Source organism: Numida meleagris, chromosome 3 (genome assembly GCF_002078875.1).
Source record: "Numida meleagris isolate 19003 breed g44 Domestic line chromosome 3, NumMel1.0, whole genome shotgun sequence".
Classification (NCBI taxonomy): domain Eukaryota; kingdom Metazoa; phylum Chordata; class Aves; order Galliformes; family Numididae; genus Numida; species Numida meleagris.
This window is the reverse complement of record NC_034411.1, coordinates 54,546,316-54,566,979: the sequence shown is the minus strand read 5'-3', so window position 1 is coordinate 54,566,979 and position 20,664 is coordinate 54,546,316. Positions and strand designations below refer to the sequence as shown.

General features: G+C 43.1%; 1 protein-coding gene and 2 long non-coding RNA genes across 5 annotated transcripts in view; 2 read left to right on the top strand and 1 right to left on the bottom strand.

Moving 5' to 3' along the window:
* Positions 1–18,381, bottom strand: part of MAP3K5 (mitogen-activated protein kinase kinase kinase 5) — a 92,807-nt gene extending 74,426 nt beyond the window's left edge. Inside the window, exon 1 of one of the 2 annotated variants that reach the window (XM_021390677.1) lies at positions 17,590–18,381. In XM_021390677.1, the coding sequence (XP_021246352.1) occupies positions 17,590–17,977 (388 nt within the window). In that variant the 5' untranslated portion in view covers positions 17,978–18,381. The remainder of the gene's footprint in view (positions 1–17,589) is intronic. The other variant, XM_021390676.1, reaches the window with a different exon arrangement.
* Positions 245–7,338, top strand: LOC110395804. The gene is made up of 2 exons (XR_002436636.1): positions 245–1,046; positions 4,188–7,338. It is a non-coding gene; the product is annotated as an uncharacterized LOC110395804 (long non-coding RNA).
* On the top strand, positions 17,623–20,105 carry LOC110395803. Of its 2 annotated transcripts, none has more exons than XR_002436634.1 (2): positions 17,623–17,752; positions 18,900–20,105. It is a non-coding gene; the product is annotated as an uncharacterized LOC110395803 (long non-coding RNA). The 2 variants fall into 2 exon arrangements; XR_002436635.1 differs by lacking the exon at positions 17,623–17,752 and adding an exon at positions 18,557–18,810.

Here is a 20,664-nt window from a genome sequence, read left to right as displayed (position 1 = left end):
GTGTTCTTTCCCTACAGGCACAAAAATAAATTCACTATCTCTAGCAAAGGCATTATAATAAATGTATGTATCCTATGTCTTAAGTATTCATTGTTACTCTCCCCTTATTTGTTTTACCAAATGAGGTTCAAAAATAGTCCCTTTTAAATTCAAAATATGATTTCTATTACAAAGCTTATGATCAATTTCTAAGAAATCCTTGAAAAACAAGAATACATGCCACTGATTCTGTTCCTATCTGCCTTACACCTTATCAATTTCCAGCTCTTTCTCTTAGAAAGGAAAAAGGGCCAAGGAGGGAGAGAGAGAGAGAGCCAACCAAAACCACTTTCTTCCTTCTTTTACTACAAAACACAGCTAAGTTACTTTTTCCACTAGCAGCAGCACAAAGTCTTCACGAGTCAAACACAACCATCAGGGTTTGGTCAGACCCCACCAATACGTAAGTTGCAAGCATGAGTTCTGCATACAGTCCTCGCAAAGTAAGAAAGAAAAATCAGAGTCCCTTCTACCACCTGCAGCACTTAACCACACAGAGAACAGTTACTTCAGACCACAGTGGAGAAGGGCACAGTAAACACCACAAACCTGATCGAACTTAATTTGGAAGATCCCTTGAGCTCCAGCAAAAACAGTGCATAGAAATATCTACTTCATGCAGAAAATAACATCCAAATTCTAGTGATGACTCTACTTTGAAGTATTCCGAATTTAAACAAGCGAGCCTCCAACAGAAACCAACACACAGTGCTAATTCAGCACATGGTGCTACCACTTACTGCCATCACAATTCACAGAACTTGTCTGAGACTGCCCCACTTTGCAGAGTTCTCCGCAGCAGCGTGGACTTACGCAATCCTCGCCCTGTGATATAGAGGCTTCAAATCCTTTTAAAAATGTAAACAGCCTCATTAGTAAGCGATCAAGGAGGAGGGACTTACCTCCAGCAGAAAGAAAGGAAGCTCCAGCCTGGGATAAGGTTTCAGACCTAAGAGTTAGCTTACAGCACAAGCACTGCTGCTAGCTACGTCTCTCATGGGTTCAAGGTCAGTAACTACAGTTTTTGTTGTTGCTTTTTTTTTTCTCCCACTGTAACTAAAATAAAATAAAATGTAGTACTCACTTAGGAAATACCTGGAATTTGACATATATTAGCTTTTCCCACAAGTTTTGATTTTGATCCAGCTTCTTGATTAAGCTAGATTTTTGGAACAAGAAGCAGAGCAGCTTTATCAGAACTAGCACATCTAACTTCAGACACACAGATCCATCCAGGCTGCTTTAATTCACCTGAGACTCATCACTCTTTTAGGCAGATCAAGTTTAAAATTACATTCAGAATTTGAGATATGACTCTGCTTTAGTCAAGCAGAGCACTGCTCACATAGTAACCCCTTGTGTTTCACATCTGTCAGAAGTAAGAGCGGTATAGCAAGAGGAGTCAGCGAAGAAGGGGTAGACGAGTAGACCTAAGCCTCCTTCTTATTAAAAAGGACAAAGCTTTTATGCTGGTTGCTCTACCAAAATAACTAGGGGGAAGGAATGTGTGTGTATAAAGAGTTATTTCAATTTCTGGATTTTTCCAGACTCAAATTTCTCAAGTAACAACTATTAACCTGCAAACTAACATTAAAAAAATCTCACTAGAGAATACTACATACCTAAAATTACTACTGGTCTCTCCACAACACCATGTGCCAACAAGACAGCACTAACTGCCCAGCCTCACAAGTAACTGCACCACTACATCCCGCAGCAGAAAACGGATATGACTCATCTGAGCTGAATTCTTAACATTTGGCATGATGGCTGGTAATCGCTGCAAAACTAGATTGAACAGGTCCGATAAGCAAGTCTGCCTTTGGCTTTGTCAGTGGTAACTCCAAGTAGTCTCCAACAGCCATGATTTCATTTGCATTCAACTCGGCTGCAGAGCAAAAAGAACAGCCTTGACTCACTGCTGCTTTGTTACTCTCTATATGAACACACACATATTCAAATGTTACCTCCAAAGAAAAGCAACTTTTTAATACAATTTTAGCACCAAAAGCTGCTTTCATTTTGCTACGATACTGATGTTGAATTACTGCAGTAGAATCAGTATTGAACCATTCCATTTTTAAAACTTATTTCCTTTTGATTTGATGTTAAAAGTCACAGATGCTCATATTTCCTTAACTGAACAGAAATTAATCATATCTAAATCAATGATCGCACTGGAAGCAGATGTGATCTAGTAGACTTCTCACTCAGGAAATCTGAGTGCTACCCTCACCTCCATCTGCAATCTACTGCCAACCTCAGGCAACCACAGAATCATGGAATATCCCAAGTTGGAAGGGGCCCCACAAGGGTCATTGACTCTAACCCCTGGCTCCACACACCACCACCCAAAATTCAAACTCTCTGTCTGCGAGTGCTGTCCAAATGCTTCTAGAACTCTAGAAGCCTGGGCTGTGACCAGTGTTCTGGGGACATGTGCCGAGCAAGTCACATTACTCTCTCTCTCTGTCACATTACTCTCTATATTCCTCTGGTTTCACTAACCCTAAATTGACAAGCTTGCTGTTTGTCCCCTCTGAAATGCCTTATTGTCTGTAGATGAAATCCACAAGCAGATATATTACCCACAAATACAAATGACCAGCACTGCAGCAGATGAAAGAATCTTTGAAAGAAAATGCCCAAAAGGCCGTAAGTGTTGAACTTAATTCTGAAGTATTTATACACGGACATTCACCAACCTACCACACTGCCGATCTCAACATCTAGGAAAAAAAAAAAACAAAAAACATTGTTCCAAAACCATTTCAGAAACAAAATTATCACCATAACTGCAAACAAGGTTATGCATTTTAAAGGTCTTACATACCGTTGCATTTTTTAGTAAAAACAAATACCAAAAGAATAGAAAAAACAGGAATGCAATCAAACATTGTATTTGAGAAAAACAAACAAAAATACTCAACACAATAAAACAAGCCAATCTAGACTAGATCTACTGTATAACAACATGCTGTCATTCTGACTACAAACCAATCTACCAGCTAGGTTTCCATAATCATAGCAGACTGTAAATCCCAGGCTAGCAAGCCCACTGCTTAACCTAGGAGATACTACCAGATGAAGCTCACGCAGTTCCAACTGCCAAATCAGTGGTCCTTATATAGAATAAAGAAGGTTTAGGTTACTGTTTTAATACAATCGTTCTCATCCCAAATAATTTCTGGATACAGTTAATATTCTAAATGGCCTGGTACCAATCAACTACAATAACTCAAAATGCAAGATCTAACTGCAAGATTCCACCTAGGCTTTGAACTCCATTCAAGTTCAATTGATGAACTGGTAAGATAACAGTCATTTATGCTAAAAATAGATTTATCTTTTTCCTGGAACAGTAACTAACATGAATAGGAAAGCTACACAGATGCAAGTCTGAGTAATTGCCAGCTTTACACAAACTAGATAGCTGGCACAGCTGGCAAAAAAAAAAATGCATCTTATTCTGCATTTGTAAAGTACTAACATGTTAATTCCTCTGTGTCAGCTTCCTCTTAAGCTTCTAAAAGAGGAGAAAGAATCAGTCAGGCACTGAGCATTAAGAAACACTTGAAACAATGGGGGAATGAATGAATAAATAAATAAGTGTCCACCACAACCTACTCACACGCTCATTTTGATCACAGTAACCAGCCCATCCCTTCCAGGAATACTTAGATTTGCCCAAAGATACCTGGATGCAAAGCCAGCATATTAAACTACAAAATTTACAGGCCAGTTTTGCCAGCATTGAGCAAATGAGTCCAAATTTAGCTCCCAAAACATCTTTGTTGACCCTACCTCCACAGTTCTCATTTCTCAGTCTCTTCATTTTCCACACCAAAGGCTTGCCAATATAACTAATTTCAACATAATATTGCTGCTCTGCACTACTAATCTGAAAAATATTTTACCTTCTGTCAAAAGAGAGACAGAGAGGTGCTCTCTCAGTTCTGCCTCACATTTTTATTGGAAGTCCAACTGTAGTAAAATGGAAAATAATTTTTTTACATCATATTTGGTCATGACTTTTTGCATATTATAGGCAGGTATTAAGTAATTTATGATCCCTGCTGGAAATGACATAGAATTAGATTTCAAGTATAGCCTAACAGATGTTTTTTGGAAAAATTCCTTTCCTACAGAGAGCACATATTACTGGATTATTTGCCTGATGGCTTCTGAGGCCTAAGACTCCCAGTAGTTGCTCACTGTCCATCATATAAGTGAACTGCTATAACAAGAAGTGTAAATTTGTAAGCCAGGTTGCCTGCTGTGAATTCGTAATTCCAGCTGTAAGATTTTTAAGCCACCTCCATGGAATGCATATGGCTCAGCAACTCTGCATGTCCTCAACTGTCAATAGAAGCTTCAGATTTCCTCAAAGAAACATATTCATTGCACCTAAACTAGAAGGCCAGTGAAGCAATGCTGACCAAACATGCCTTGGACTACACTTCCGCATGATGACTCACTGGCGTGGAACATCCTACATCTTCCTTACATTCTCAGCCTCAGGTTGCTGCCTTCAGACTGGCTATCAGGATCACTACTGAGAGAATAGCAGTTGCCCCAGGCCAAAAGCATGCAGGAAGTTTTCCAACAGCAGAGGCAACTGAGTTCCGGTGTCCACCGATAGTCTGACTTGCTAACAAAGACATAGCCACAGATTTCAGTTTGAGTGCCTGAATCTCTGAACTTTTAGCTGGTAGGACATCCTGAAGTTTTTCTTTCAACCTGGACCAAAACCCAGACAAAGTTTTCACTTTCCTGCAAACTGAAAGCTTCTGAAAAACATCAGGCTGAGAGCACAAACAGCCAGCACAGCCAACATGAAATACACACCTTAGCCACCCTTACCGGAAGAGGAAAGGATATGAGGCAACCCACAATGAGAGACAGGATCAAGAATAACAAGAAACCACACCTTCAGGCAATCTCAACTCAGGTTGCTGCAGTCCTGCTTTTGGCCTGTCCTCTGGAACTCATGCTGTAATGCAGTGAGTCAGCTCAGAGAACTTATCTGACTTAAAGTTAACCAAAGAGAAATAAGAGCTAGTTGTCAGTCAGGTCAGCTCCCTGATGCACCTCACCATCAAACTCCATGAGTGCCAAAAGCAACGCAAGGCAGAGGTGTGCTAATTCAGTTTCTTTCACTTAAACACCCATGGGACTGCACCACTAAAGGATAGGATATTTTCACTGTTTTAAGTCTAACTTACTGAGATTAAAGTCCATACAAAATTGAATTTTCCAATAATCTTCCTGTACTTACATCAGCAACTAGAGAGAGGTATCAAAATCCTCTTAGGAGTATAATTACCTTTTTCAATATTGATATGTATACCACAGTGATTTCTGCCTTATTTGCATTTAATTCCTTATCACCATTAAAGATTACTTGAAAATATGCCATGTTAACGAGGCATTTTAGCACTGGCAGTCGGATACAGTTCTGCTACAGAAGTACTGCTAGAAGTTACTACAGTAGTAGCTCTAAAGCAATAGTTTCAACTCAGAATAAATAATTTCCTCTGAAGTGAATTAAATCCTGAAGACAGGCACTTGCCAGTTTGCAGCTAGTCATCGCATAAACCGAAATCCACCAAGCAGGCTTGGGATGTCTGCCTACCAGGAATTCTTTCCATTGGAGCCATTCTTCAAGTACTTGAACAGAGAGACAAAATATCAGGTTGTCAACACTCTGATCATTCAAAACAGGGGCACTTCTGGGACACCGCAGAAAACAGACCAAAATGCAAGCAGTTAAGCAGTAAAAGGGACTGGAAGTTTTCCAGTTACACACCCATCTAGTAGGGCGTGCTACAGAAGCTCTTGCTTTACTTTTAGTTCATTTTCCTATTGCTTTTACTGCACTTTGGCCCACTTGCATCAGTAGGAAAAGGAAGATCATGGGTTCTGGTAACAGAATTACTGGCAAGAATTCTTATTTTCTTCCTTCTTTTTGTGGAACATTTTCAGAATATGTACTTTAACACTTTATCCATTTTTCTCAAAATCGTGAAATACGCTCTCATGTGTTGCAGTATTTAAACCAAGTTAAAAGTGCCTCAAAATTAATGAACTCCAGGAACTTCTGCTATCAAGCCTCAAAGAAAAAGAAGTGCAGCAGAGTAAAGCTTCACTACAAGCCCGAGTGGCAACTACATCCAGCCCGTGAGACACCAACAGCTTACCAGCAAACAGAGAATTCTGCCATACGCCCCCAGCCTGGCCCAGCACTAAGCTACTAGCCCAGAAGGACAAGGCTCCATCACAGTCTTGACCCTGGACAGTGCCACTCACATCAGGCCCATGAGAAGGAGAAGGGCTGTCTAGAACCTGGCATACACCACCCATCACCACCTCTAACTCATGTCAGTGGGTTCAGGAACAGAAAGGTTCACGAATTTACACTCTCCCTCTATCTCTTCACTTACAGAGCTTACAGCTGGATTCAACAATATCATATGAAGTGCAGACTTCACAGGAGATGGTCTTGCGTGGCTGTAACAGGTGCTGCCTTGGCTCTGTGATACTGAGTGGAATAGGAACAGTCCTGTGCTCACTCTCATCCAGGGATAAGTAGTAATATAATCCCACATAAACAGACCAGAAATAGGTGATGCCGCAAGATCCTAGCACTTCCTCAAAGATGACAGCACTGGCTGCATCAGCGTGCTCTCAAGAGAAGAGTGATTCCTTTAAACCTTTATTTTTCTTTCCTCCTCTCTGCAGAGCTGCAGCCTGAGGAAACGTATGGCCCTCTCTGAGGGCTGGAGTCCCTCAAATAATAATCATTCCACTTTGTACTGCATAGAATCACAGAATCATTAAGGTTGGAAAAGACCTCTAAGATCATCTAGTCCAACCCCAAACCCATCTCCACCATGCCCACTAAACAACATTAGTACCGCATCTACACGTTTCTTGAACACATTCAGGGACAGTGACTCTACCACCTCCTTGGACAGGCCACTCCAATGCCTCACCACTCTGAGGAGAAATTCTTCTGGACACCCACGGTGCAACTCAAGGCCATTACAATGCTACAATTTTACAGGATACTTTGAAAGCATCACTTTTCTGGTTTGCATTGTGTTCTTCTATGTGCTACATACTTGCAAAACTCTACACCCAGAGTTATTACTCCTGTTCAATAAACTGGGAAAATTCTCAATTTCAGTGACAACCCTGAGTGACATAAAAGGAATAAAATAAACTCCAGCAGAAATACAATGAAACCACCAGGTTTTTCCGGTTACACAGTCTCAAAATAAATGAATTGATAAATAAGTGTTTTTGAAGTTCTGTTTCTCTCTTAAAGAGCATACACTCATCAAAAGCAGTTGGGGAATGCAGAGTGGCATGGGCTTTTCACTACAGTAAAATGATGCAGTCTTAAAACAAATTTATTGATAAATAGTATACTAATATTGAATTAACTTTATCTTCTTAAATAAGTATCATCACCATAAACTAAAGCAAGTATCTACTACACATCAACCTGCATGGATGCGCAAGGTCACAGAAAACACTTGTAAGAGACTACATGATAAAGGACTTCAGGTACCTTACTAAGTATGTTTACTGCATATGAATTACCAGTGGAGTTCAGCTCTGCAGAAAACAAAGGAAATAACAAACAGGACTAAAGTTTATTTACACAGGTAACAACCACTTACTCTCCACTTAAAGCAATCAGTACAGTATCACCAATTTTCTTTTTTTTTTTTCTCCAATTGCACTAGACCCAGGAATTCAGATGGTATTTGAAACTGAACAAATTCCACTCCAAAGGAGACTTGGAAGGATTCCCAGTTCTTCACACCAACCATCTAGCAAAAACTTCCTATTCCCAGCTGTGAACTGTAAGACAAGATTATGTTCAAGAAGCAAATAGCTTCTCCCTTCCTTACAGACGCCACATCACTTTCATTGATTGCACAAGCTGCAAGGAGCAAGAGAAGACAGAACATAGTGCACAACCAAAATCTTGGCTGTTGGCAGCGTGCCATGCTATTGTGAGCACGTGGAAGCAGAACCACTGGTGAGAACATACACATTCAGAGTAAAGTCAGTCCATTTCCACATGAATCATCTGTAAGGTTACTGCTGGAAGGCTGAGAAACCTTATCTTAGAAACTGCAGTGAAAGGCAGCAATAAACCAATAAAACACAAAACTAAGCCATGCATCCAGCACAAACATATTTTCCCTCAGAGATGTTTTCCTAAAGAGAAAGAACAGCACCATCACGCTTTTAAAAGTGTAACTGTACAAATTGTACTGAAGGTTGAGAAATAGGAATTTTTATCTATAGGTGTGCTTCTATGGTGGAGTTAAAGAAAGCCCTTGGCTCCTGTGTCAGCATAACTGGATACATTTATCCCAAGCATGAGGAGTCATGGTTCAGAGTCAGAAATGAATTCTTACAGCTGTTCCTTTGCTTTTGGTTCGTCATCAAGTCTTTCTTGTCCATACCGCAGGGCTTTCTGTGCTACAGACAACTGACTTGAGCACTCTTGCAACTAACAGAACACACTTCTCTCAGAAGCATGTCAAGGACATGGGGAAGTGATGGAAAACACTGAACTCTTGATAATTAACTTACATCTTTATGCTTCATAGACTACAGGTTTCATTCTGCAGGCCCTAGTGAGCCGGAAAGATCGCCCTGAAAGCAAAATTATACCCGTGTCAGACAGGTATTGCATAAAGGGGGAAATGATCGTACAAGGCTTCACGCAAGAGCTGTGTGTGACCCTTTTGTGAAGACATCGCTGAATAGCTCTCTTCACCACTAACAGCAACATCTGTCTACTCACCCAAAGCACGCTCTGCAAATGACATCCACCAGTGCCATCAGCATGGAAGCCCCAGAGTGATTCATTTGCTTTATCACAATAAGAAAAATGCAGAGCCAAATTTTTACATGGGCATTTAGTTCTTAAATCAAAGCATAGGTTTCTTGTGGGATTTGAGAGTGCTGATTCCCACTGATTTCAAATGAGCCAGTCTGTGGGAAATCTCTGAGCCCCATGCTGCATCTAAACATATCCTAAAGGTTACTATTAAGGCAGACACGATTCAGAACAGAATCAGCAGCTCTTCGTAACTGAAAGGAAGATTATATCCATTCCAATCAAGGAATAAATTTAGTTCCTGGAAGAAAAAAAAAAAAGGAATATATTCTAAAAAGAAGCAGTCTGTTCTTGTATGTCAAACTTACTTAACCTGAGATTCGTTTTCTCCTGGAATACATACAATTTCAAGCTTCTCACAGATATTTACCTGTCAGTGATTATCGGAAGATTCCCCAGTTATCAGAACAGATTATACTGTCAGCTGTCACACACATTCTGCTGCACAAGACGACTTCACTGACTGCTTAAGTCTCTCTCTTTCTAGTAAACATTGTTTCTGAGTATATCTGTATCATCCTTAGAGAAACCATATAAAATAAGCAGTAGATGTTGCGGGACAATGTAAAGCAGGGAGCCTGTTGTGCAAAAGACAAGAGTCCCACCAATAATTTCTTTTTTACTAAACACACCTGTGCAAAATTCATATCATAGCTGAACCTTCGAGGGGTTTTTTTTGTGGTTTGTTTGATTATACCATACAAACACAACACGCAGGTCTACTATGCATGAAAATACGTAAGTTCTAAGCAGAGACTGTTCCAAAGGACTGGAAACAAAAGGAATAAGTTTTAAACGACTACAGAATACTTTAACAACTCAGCTCATCTCTACTGAGAGACAAAAGAAAATGAACTGCCATAAAACTGAAACTTACACTTGCTTAACTTAATTTGCTTTAAAAGCATAACAGACAAAAATTACTGAAGATAATGGCATTAAATTATGTATTAGGGTCTTTTCTATTTTTACTCATTCCTTTAGGCTTTTAGCTTCCACTTTAACTTGTTACATATAAGATTTTTCACAGTGTGCTTTTTAGATGCTCCAACCAGAGGAGGAGCTTTGCTGGACCTGTTGCTCACTAGCACAGATGACTGCATTAGGGAGGTCAGGATAGGTGGCAAATTCAACTGGCACAATCATGCCCTGACAGAACTCATGATCTCAAGGGATATCAGCCAGGCAAAGAGCGAAGTTAAGAACTTTAGATTTAAGAAAGCAAACTTCCACCTGTTTAAGGAACTGGCGAATACAATCCCATGGGAAACTGCCTTCAAGGACATGGTAACTAGAAAGCATTGGCTTCAAGGACGTTCTTCATCAAGCACAAGAACTCTTGATCCTCAAGTGCAAGAAATAAAGCAAGGAAAGCAGGAGAGCAACACGGTTGTGTAAAATCCTTCTGGCTGAACTGAAGAACAAGAAGGATACACACAGGCAGTGGAAGCAGGGGCACACATCCTGCAAACAATATAGGAATGCTGCCCAAACATGTAGGGATGGGATTAAGACAACCAAGACACAGTTAGAAGCTCTTGTTATTTTTCACATCCCTTTCCAAGTTCAGTTCTACAGATACTTTGATCAGAAAAGCAAAAACCAAAGAAAATGAACTCACACACATTAGACAAGTTGGGAGACCAGTGACATAGAAAAAGCTGAAGTACTCAGTTCTACTGTCTCAGTTTTTCTTGCTGATCAGTCTTCTCAAATCTCTCAGGTCCCTAAAACTAAAGACAAGCCCAGGGTGAAGTCCATCATAGGAAAATACTGAGTTAGAGACCATCTGAGGAATCTCTACAGCTAGAAGACATGCTGAAACATATGGAGGTCAAGGGAGTAATTAGAAATAGCATGGTTTCACCATGGGAAAATGACACCCAACTGATCTGACGGCCATCTACAATGGAGTGAGCACATCACTGGATAAGGGAAGGGCAACTGACGTCATCTACCTAGATTTCTGCATGGCATTCAACAGTGTCCCATAACATTCTCATCTCTAAAACTGAAAGATATGGATTTGACAGATGGTCTAGAAGTTGGACAAGGAATTTGCTGGGGCCACATCCAAACGGTTACAGTGAATGGCTCAACATCCAAACGAAAGTCAGTAACAAGTGTATCACTCAAGGGTCTGTACTCAGGCCAACATCTTCATTAGACGTAGACAATGGACTGGAGCACACTCTCAGCAAATTTGCAGGTGATATCAAGCTGAGTGATGTAGTTGATGCACCAGGGGGAAGGGATGCCTTCCAGAGAAACTTGGATAAGCAGAGAAAATGGGTCCAGGTGGATCTCATGAAGTAAAACAAGTACAAGTGACACACATGACATGACACTAGATAACTTTTAAAGGTCCCTTTGAACCCAAATCATTCTACATTTCTACAATCTTTACTTTAGAAACTGACGAAAAAGAGAAGTCAAATTCTCAGCATGGCTGTGGTAGATTCAGAAGTCATTTCTGTATGACACATCCTGTTCAGAGCTACAGAAATGCAAACTGTAGGAGAAGGGGAATTTAAAAAAAAAGTCAGCCAAAGGCTTCCTTCTCTTTCTCTCAAAAAACATTTACTCGGTTTCCTTCAGCCTTTTTTCCACTGAGGAATATACTTTAATTATATCCTCCTTACGATGTCTCACCATGAGCTTTTAAGAGACCCTAACAATTTCATACCCTGCATTTCTCCTGACACTTTAATAAGCAGCACACAGTATTTGAAAACTAGTGCTATTAGCCTGATGCACTTAACAGAAGGTAGCATTTCAACAGCCATTAACTTGTAAAAGCCCAGAAAAAGCTGGAACATGAACTAGGTGCAAGAGCACACTCTTAATATTATTTACATTACAGACATCCTTGGAAATTCCCAGCCACATCAGGGTTTCTGTGCCCAGGACCCCCCACGTCAGACGGACTGCAAGCCTCCCAGCCTGCAGAGAGGCCTGAGAAGGCTCCTGCTGGATAGCAGAGCTACAAACTGCTATGGCAGGCCAGCCACAGAGTTTTAAAGAGAATACAGGTCTCATGGCCCACACACATCCACTCCCTCCACCTAGCATGCTCCATCTACTTCAAACAGAAGCTTATGGGCTACTAGTCTTCCAGTCACCTACTGACAGGTAGCCAGATGGAGATCATACTTACAGTACCAATACTGGAGTCTGGTTATGAAATTTGCAGCTGGTTCAGCAATGGAAGTGTTGTGAATACATTATTTTAAATCCTCTATTTTCTTCGCTGATTCAGAAATTCTCCAGTAGTGCTAACTATGAATAGACAAAATATACTTCTGTCTTCTTTTTAACGTAGATCACATTCTGGAGCTTCAGAATGAAATACTGTTTTATGCTGAAGATGTGCCAACACATCTGATCTAACTTTCCAGTGCTTCCTCCTAACAGAGTCTGGAGCTCAATACCCAGAGTCAAAAGGAGCTTTATGACCCGCTCTTCTCTGAACCCCATATAACTGAGCCAACATACACTATGCATTCTGACACAAAGATCCTGTACTCATAATACATCACAAGCCTGATATATCTATCCTAAGAGTATGCCTATAATCATCAGCCTGATTCTGCACACCCTCAGCATTACTAATCCGCATTTCTTGCTCTAACTCATCACTTGCAACACAGCGCTGCTGAAATGCAAAGTTCTTTCAACATGAATTCTGCTGACAGTGGTACAAGATGTTTACATTTTCTTAGTAGTCATCCTCAGCTCTGAAGAATAATGAACGAAGATTATTTCATCAGCTGCATAACGAGAACCATTATTCCAAAGAGGGACTTCCCAGATGTGTCGCTGCAGATAGAGTTGTGGTTATTCAGCAGCACTAAGGGGAGTGTCCAAACAGCAAGTTACGTGACAGATGCAAGTGCTGCATAATCAGAGAATGAACACAGGGCATTTGAAGTGTCTGATGAAACTTAGAGAAGTGAAAAAAATAATAATAATAATCAGGAAGTACAGCAAATAAGTTGCAGAAGAAGCTAATTGCTCTGAGAAACAACATGCAATAGAATACAACTTGCAGTTAGTCTCGGTCTCTCAGTGGCACTACTTTTCCTGCTCCTTGAAAAAGCTAGCACAGTAGCAAGCGTGCCCCCCCCCCCTTTTTTTTTTTAATTAGGAGAAAACATTTAAGTCAATTGCTTGAAACAAGAACAATCATTTTGAAAATAATTCCTCTTTTAAGAGGAGTGTTTGCATCAGTGTGTAACAGTCACAGAACACCCAGGAAACTTACGTAAAGACATAAATCACTTTAAAAACAACATCACGGATTCTAGTGAACCTTAAGGAAAAATAGTCCTTCTGCTGCTTTACTTCATTTCTGTGTGCCTGTATATTTACAGACATTGGATACACAAGCTCTGTAAGAAGAAAAAGTCTGGTTGGAAGATATTCTACACTCAAAGTTCACCTTTACACAAGTGACTCTACTGGCTCTCTGAAGGTTTTCTCATTCTGTTTGCTAAGATTTCCCCCAGGCATACTGCACAGTACATTTTTAAGCTTGCTGAGCTGACACTGAAAAGTCCTAGTCCAAGTCTGGAAGAATTCTGAAAGCAGTGATGCCAAGTTCCAGAAACAACAATCAGCTGAATCCATTTGCTGTTATTTGATGAACTCTGTTTTAGTTAATCATTGCTATTTTGGGGAATTATCTCAATATCCTAATTCAGCACTGTCAGTACAAAATCATGTAACAATGACCACAAAACCTGAGCACAAGAAGCTGAGGAAAAGGAAATGCCCTTGTATAACACAACATTATAGCCACAAGGAGATAACTGCGAGACAAGTCGAGTTGATTAGCTTGAAAGCCACCTTAAAACAAGCAAACACAGAGACTAGAAAATCCAGATTCTCCTCAGTCCAGAGACTGTACACAGAATTCAGAATGCTAGACACTGTAATTCTGACAAATCATCATTTTTTTCCCCCAAAAATTAATTTTACATCTTCACTCTGTAGCCTAAACTTATGAGCCAGACACAGAAGAGGAGCACATACCTGAAAATGCTGAACAAATGATCTCTCTAAACATGCACAAAAACAGTCAATGTGATTTTTTTAAGTACAAATTACCTCAAAGTAAGACAAGTTTCCAATAAATAAAAATAAAATCATCCTAATTTCAGTTGCCTAAAAAGACGTGATTGAAAAAAATGAATTGTTCATGTAACCCAAAGAAACTTTAAGTAATTTATACTCATTTATGGCTCGGTTTTCAAAATTAACTGAGCAATAAATAAAAATAATTAAAAAAAGGATATGCAAATCATGCCATTACAATGGAGAAAAACATCCTTTAACAACAAACAGTAATGTAGATAAACATTCAAAACAGCGTTGTGGATAGTTTCTCAACTATACATTGGCGCACTTCTGACTGACTCTATAAACATTCTTTAATTGTTCAGAAATGAAGCTGAATTTAAGAGAGAGAGGCAACTCCAATTCTATTGCAACAGCTCAATACAGCTTACAGCTGGGAAGGGCTGGGGGGAAGTATCCACTTCAAGGAGGAAACCAGCCCTTGAGACAGCTGACCAACCCCAGACACACTGAGTACTGTCAGAAATTGGACTAAATCTTGCTTTTCTCCCTATCACTGTAATGAGGAAACGTATGAAATGTTTCAACAGTTACTAAGGTTGATTCAACAATTGTTTCTCAAGAGGTAGTTTTTTTTTTTTTCTTAAAAAAAAAAAAGCACAATTCCTTTGCGATCAAGCAAGGATGCTTGAAATGCATCAAATACTACAACAGACTCATTCTTAATATTTGGTGCTTGAATGGTTCAAATACACGTAGCTAAGACCTATTCACTGGTCATACATGTTGCTAATTATGTCTCAGCATTTAAGCACCATCAGTTGACTGAAGCCAGCAGAAGAAGATTATTAGCTGGCTAATCCAAATTTAGAGGGGATGATGAGTATTTACATCTCAGATTACATTTTATTTAACACTTCCTGAAGTTCTCTTTGAAGCAGTGAAAGGCATGAAGTAAGTCTCTGCCAGAGATCACCAGGAGTGCAGACTACATTACACAAAGTACAAACAAGACAATAAAGAAGAGAAGGCCTGACGATGGATAGAGATGTTACACCACACCTATGCTATAAGCCTGACTTTCCAAATCTCCGTCCAATCACATCATTCCTTTCTCGCATGACTTCACCGGCCTTTACACTAAGTCTGGTAAAACTTGGTACCTTGAATAAAACCAACTGACCGTTACCTAAATGGAAAGTATTTTTACTGATAAATTCTTACTTGACATTCAGCCATGCTGAACTATTTTAATGCACCATAATTTCTTAAAATGTGGAGCGTGCAGACATTTTTTACCTTTATTAACATCTTTCGTTGCTGAAAGTACACAGCAAGTGAGAAAACGAGAAGGGAAATCAGGAAGGACTTTACATGTATCTGTCATCTATAAATGCTTTCCCCCACTCACCCCAGTTAAGGCAAGGAAAACAAGAAATCAAACTGTGAAATAATTAGACTCCTCGTGATCATTTTAATTTTGTTCCCTACGCTGGCTCCTCATTTGTGTTTTTCACTTTACAGAGTTTCTATGTTGTAACGCTGTTCCATTCCTAGCCTGGGAACTATTTTTAATATTGTTAATTTTTTTGCTAGCTTTAAGTTTCGGGAGAACTAGTTCTTAAATATATATATTGTGACAAGCATGAAAGCTCACAAATCCTTCTAAACATCAGTTTCAGCTCACGGCTCCTGAACAGCATCAATTTTGGATCACAGCCTGGACAGCACAGAACACAGTGGGAGCAGATGCAAACTCTTATGTCTTGCACTTAGTCCAGGTGCTGGATGTCTCCTGGTTTTTCACACATTTACGGCTTTGCTACCAATGTAGAAGTGCAAGGTAATTTTCCTGTTTTGCAATAGTATCATTATATTGCCATAACCAAATGGTACTGAATGAACAAGTAAAGTTTTCACCTTTAGAGAGTTTGCTCGAAAGCCATTGAAATAGGCAGTTCTATGACATAAGTGTGCAGCTATGTAGCACTATACGCCAGACGCCTACTGCCAGAAGGAAAAGGGGCCCACTTTGAGTCCAAGCTCTGTCACAAGAAAAGCCTCTGTGCACCACCAAGACCCCGCCTATTGTATGGCTCGGGCTAGAGGTTAACAAACAGAGGAGGCACAGAAATATCACAGATCATTTAGCTTTGTGAGCCTCACTGTGATACAGCTCCATTGATGGATGGATCAAGAACCAAGTGAGACTCTCAGGTTCCACTTGTCCTGTATCTCATTTGTACGTGGGGAAAATGGGATCTCTCCTAAAGCTCTGTGTTCCTCCTATCTCCACCTGGGACACAGCTTTTCTGACCTTTGAGGGCTTCACCTCTCCAGACACAGTTGTGTAAGAGCTACAAGGCAAGATGTGAGTGTGTTTTGAAGCCATCCACCTCCCGGACCTGAACAGCAGCTCAGGAGGCAAAGCTTTGAGTGTTCCAGGGAAATGGCATGCATGTGCATGTCCATGCTGGGCAGTCCTGTCAGCATAGGGCCTGAGTCTAGGTACTTCTTTCTTTTCTTTGCTCTCCTCTCCTCCACAGGAGAAGGCAAAGCTGCAGTATCAGACAGAACTTTTTAAGGGCTCATTTGCCAAAGTATGTCATGCATACAGAAGTATATCGCAAAATAAGCTTAAAATTGCAGGTCAAATCAATTTTCTGCTTCTATTTTTTTTTATAGTAAAAGAACATTAATTTAGCACTGTAGTTTTAGTCTTATGAAGTCCTTACTAATGTAGAATTTTTTTCAAATTCTACATCTGCCCCATGTATATCTGCTAATTAAAAAATTAAAAAGCAAGAGGAAGTTTTGAGCTCTCGTTTCTAAACATTAAGGCTCAGGGGGATCATAACACACCAGCTCGGGTCACGGTGCCTTGAGACGAGGCTGTTACCACATTACTGCCGTGAAAGCAGGCAGGCGGGGTGACAGGACGCAGCGCGGGGCGCTGACGCTAATCTATCATCCATCCTAAGTGTTTTATTGCAGCCAATTTCCGATGCGCAAACTTCCCAGCGCAGAGAGGCAGCGGAACCAACCCCTCTGCCAGCAGCACGGCTGCCGAGCTGCACACCGCATCTGCTTCTCTGAGCTCCCGGGGCCTTGCAGCTCCCACCCATAGCGTTTCAGAACAAAACGTGTATCCCGGAACTCTCTCACGGAGAAGCTCATTTTTAACCCACGGGTACAAGCCACCAGCGCCGGCAGCGCCAACAGCCGCGCGCTCACAGCACGCTCGCTAACAGCTTCCTCTCCGAACGGGGTCAGCGGGGGACAGAAAGAGGATCTGACACACTTCTGCTTCCCAACTTGAGAGCCGCGGCCGCTCGGAGGGCGCTGCTCAGCTCCGGCGCTGCGGGGCACAGCGAGGGGACAGCGCCCGCCGCCGCTCCGCACGCCGCACGCCCGGACCGAGCCTCTCTCGCCGGAGGGCGGCGCGGGGCCGCGCCTCGGCCCGGCCGGAGCTGCGCGGACGACCCGGGAAGCGGCGAGGCGCGGCGATAAGCCCCGGCAGGAAGGGCGCGGCGGCGCGGTCTCACCTGCGTTATAGAAGCGGTCCAGCACAGCCGTCTCTCCGAAGTCCAGCTTGCCGAAGTGCAGCGTCTCCAGCGTGGCCCCCACCACCTCGCACGCCTCCCGCAGGCTCTGCAGGGCGCCGCTCTCCGCCGCCAGCAGCGGCCCCTGGCTCGCCTCGTTGATCACGTAGGTGACGGCCGTCCGCCGCCCAGCGCCCTTGGCCCGCGCCGCGATGCCCGTGCCGGCGGCGGGGCAAGCGACGGCCGCGTCCTCGCCCCACGGCGCGGCCAGCTCGGGCTGGAAGCCGCGGCCGCCGTCGGCCCCTTGCGCCCGCCGGCCGAGCCCCTCCTCGCCGCCGCCCGGAGGGCCGGGTACCGGGAAGCTGATGGTCCCCTCGCCGCTGTCGTTCATCCCTGCGGAGCGGCTCCGCGGCGCGTCCCGGGCTCTGCTCTAGCGGCCGGGGTCAGGCGGCTGCCATGCCGCGTCCGTCCGTCCGTCCCGAGCGATCCCCGCACGCTGCCGCTGAGCTGCCGGAGGGGAGCGGCGGCCGGGCTGGAGCGAGGCGCTGCCCCGCGGAGCCTAGCACCGGCGGCGGGGGGCGAGGAGTCGAGCGCAGCCTCCCGCGGCGCCCGCCGCCCACACCATGGCGCACCGCTCCCTTCTCCCCCACACCTGTAGTGACCACCTGGCGAGCGGCTCCGCGCCACCGGCGGCTCGCTCTTCCTTCAGCCGCCGAGTCTGACTCCCTCGCGGGCAGGAACCACTTGTGGGACTGCTCTCAGGCGCCCCCGATTTAGACGAGCGACAGCTGCACGGCACTACTCGCGGCTCGGGCGGGGGCGGCCCCGCACCGCGCTCCTCCTTCCGGGCCCGCCTCCGGCCAGGAATAAGGCAGCAGCGGCAGCCGGGCTGCGCGCTGGGCTGGAGCGTTGGGTGTGTGAGGAGCGCTCCCCTGGGACCGGGCGGGGACTGCTGCCCGTTGTGGTGCGCGTCTGGTTCCCAGCCCGCAGTGGGGTTGGGGTAACGGCTGGTAGAGCCCTGTGTTGTTCTGTTGAACGATCTTAGAAAAGCCAGTCCCGGTCTGCCTCCTGGTGTGCTGCTGGCAGTGTTCTGAGGCAGGGGTGCCGGTTAGTCGGCAGCTACTGAGATGGAACGGGTCCTGGCTTGCCTGAGATTTTAAAGCGTGCTTTCACCAGCAGATGTGCTTTGATCCAGGCAAACCTGTTTTTGCATAAAACTAAGAGGTGGGTAGTGACCTTGTCCTGTGCTCCTGCAAGCTGAGGTTTTTTTTCTGTTTAGCTCAGGACTGTTTTTGTTGCTTCTCTCTCTCCAGGACGCCGTGACTAGCATCGGGGCCTGGCAGCAAGGGTGCTGCTTGTGAGAGCTGATGGGAGCACTGGGTTCAGTAGCCTTGAGCCCTGGTTGGGCACTGGCTGCATGAAACGAGAGGTGGCCACAGGGCAAGGGAGGTGATCGTTACCCTCTGCTCTGCCATCTGGAGTATTGTGTCCAGGCCTGCGGCCCCCAACACAAGGAAGATGTGGAGCCAGGCCTGTTCAGCATGGAGAGGAGAAGGCTCCTGGGAGACCTCATTGCGGCCTTCTGGTACTTGAAGGGCGCTTATAAGCAGGAGGTGGACTGACTTTTTAAGCAGTCTGATGGTGATACGACAAGGGGGAATGGCTTTAAGCTAAAAGGGGAGAATTGGGTTAGATATTAGGAAGTAATTCTTCACTTGGAGGATGGTGGGGCACTGGAACAGGTTGCTCAGAGAGGTTGTGCGTGCCCCATCCCTGGAGGCATTTAAGACCAGGTTGGATGGGGCCCTGAGCAGCCTGATCCAGTGGATAGTGGCAACCCTACCCATGGCAGAAAGGGTGGAACTTGGTGGTCTTTAAGGTCCCTTCCAAGCTAAGCCGTTCTATGACCTTAGATACAGGGACTCCACCACTTCCCTGAGCAGCCCATTCCAATGCTCAACTGTACTCTTTGTGAAGGATTTTTTCCCAACATCCGGTCTAAACATCTCCTGCTGCGACTTCAGATGATATCCTCATGTTCTATCACTTGTCACTTGAGAAAAAAGATTAACGCTCTCCTCACTGCAACATGGAGCAACATAGCACTCTACATATAAATAATGTTTGTGTCATATCAATAGGTCCATCCTATTATGGTGGATCTTGTTGGGACAAATCAACTTGCTAGCGTGGAGCCTGTTCCTGTATCATTGATTTCCATGACTTATGTAGGACAAGGATAAATTCTGGAATAATTAGGAAAAATTAGTCACCACAGTACCTTTGGGAGCTCTGTTTGCGTCGATCAGTTCCCATTTTCATTGAGATATGCCTGGCATTTGCTGCTGCTGATAAGGAAAGGGTAAATGGGGTGGGAAGATGACAAGCAAACGAAAGACTAATTTAAAGGGGAAAGTTAATATTTGCTAATCTGCAATATACAGTAGGTTATTGTTTCTTGCTACGGTCAGAACGACAGTGAATGTTTTCCTAAATAAAGTAGTTTTCCACAAAATGCAGAATCAGTGTTAATCCATTCAGCACTGCTGTTACATCACCTTACAGGAAGCAAGAACAATATGTCTCTGTTGTTCTCTAGAACAGCCCATGTTTGTCAAGCACAGAAGGAAGTCATGGACTGAAAGAAGACGGAAGAAGCATGCTATTCTACTTAGTGCTGCTGACTTGTGAGGCCTGTTTCATTATTAGTGCCACGTCCATTCCAAATGCAAGACAGTTTTTCTGTTGGTTTGGCTAGACGTGATGATGGGCTCTAGAAATAAATGAAAAATAGTAATGAAAATGTAGATTAATCTGGAATAACCCACACAAATTGTCTGCGTGTTTATATAGGAAAAACATATCTTTTAATGCTAACTCTTGGAAATGAATGATAGATATTTAGGAGCTCTAATGTGCAGGGGATAATCATTCAAAGGTTATTGGCTTTTGTTTTCTGTTTGTTTGTTCCCTTGTGGTTTGTTGATGTTTTGTTTTTCTTCTTTTCTTTTTTTAAACAGCATAATATCCCACCTGATATTAGAAACATGCATACCTTGTCTACTTGTTTCTCAAGTA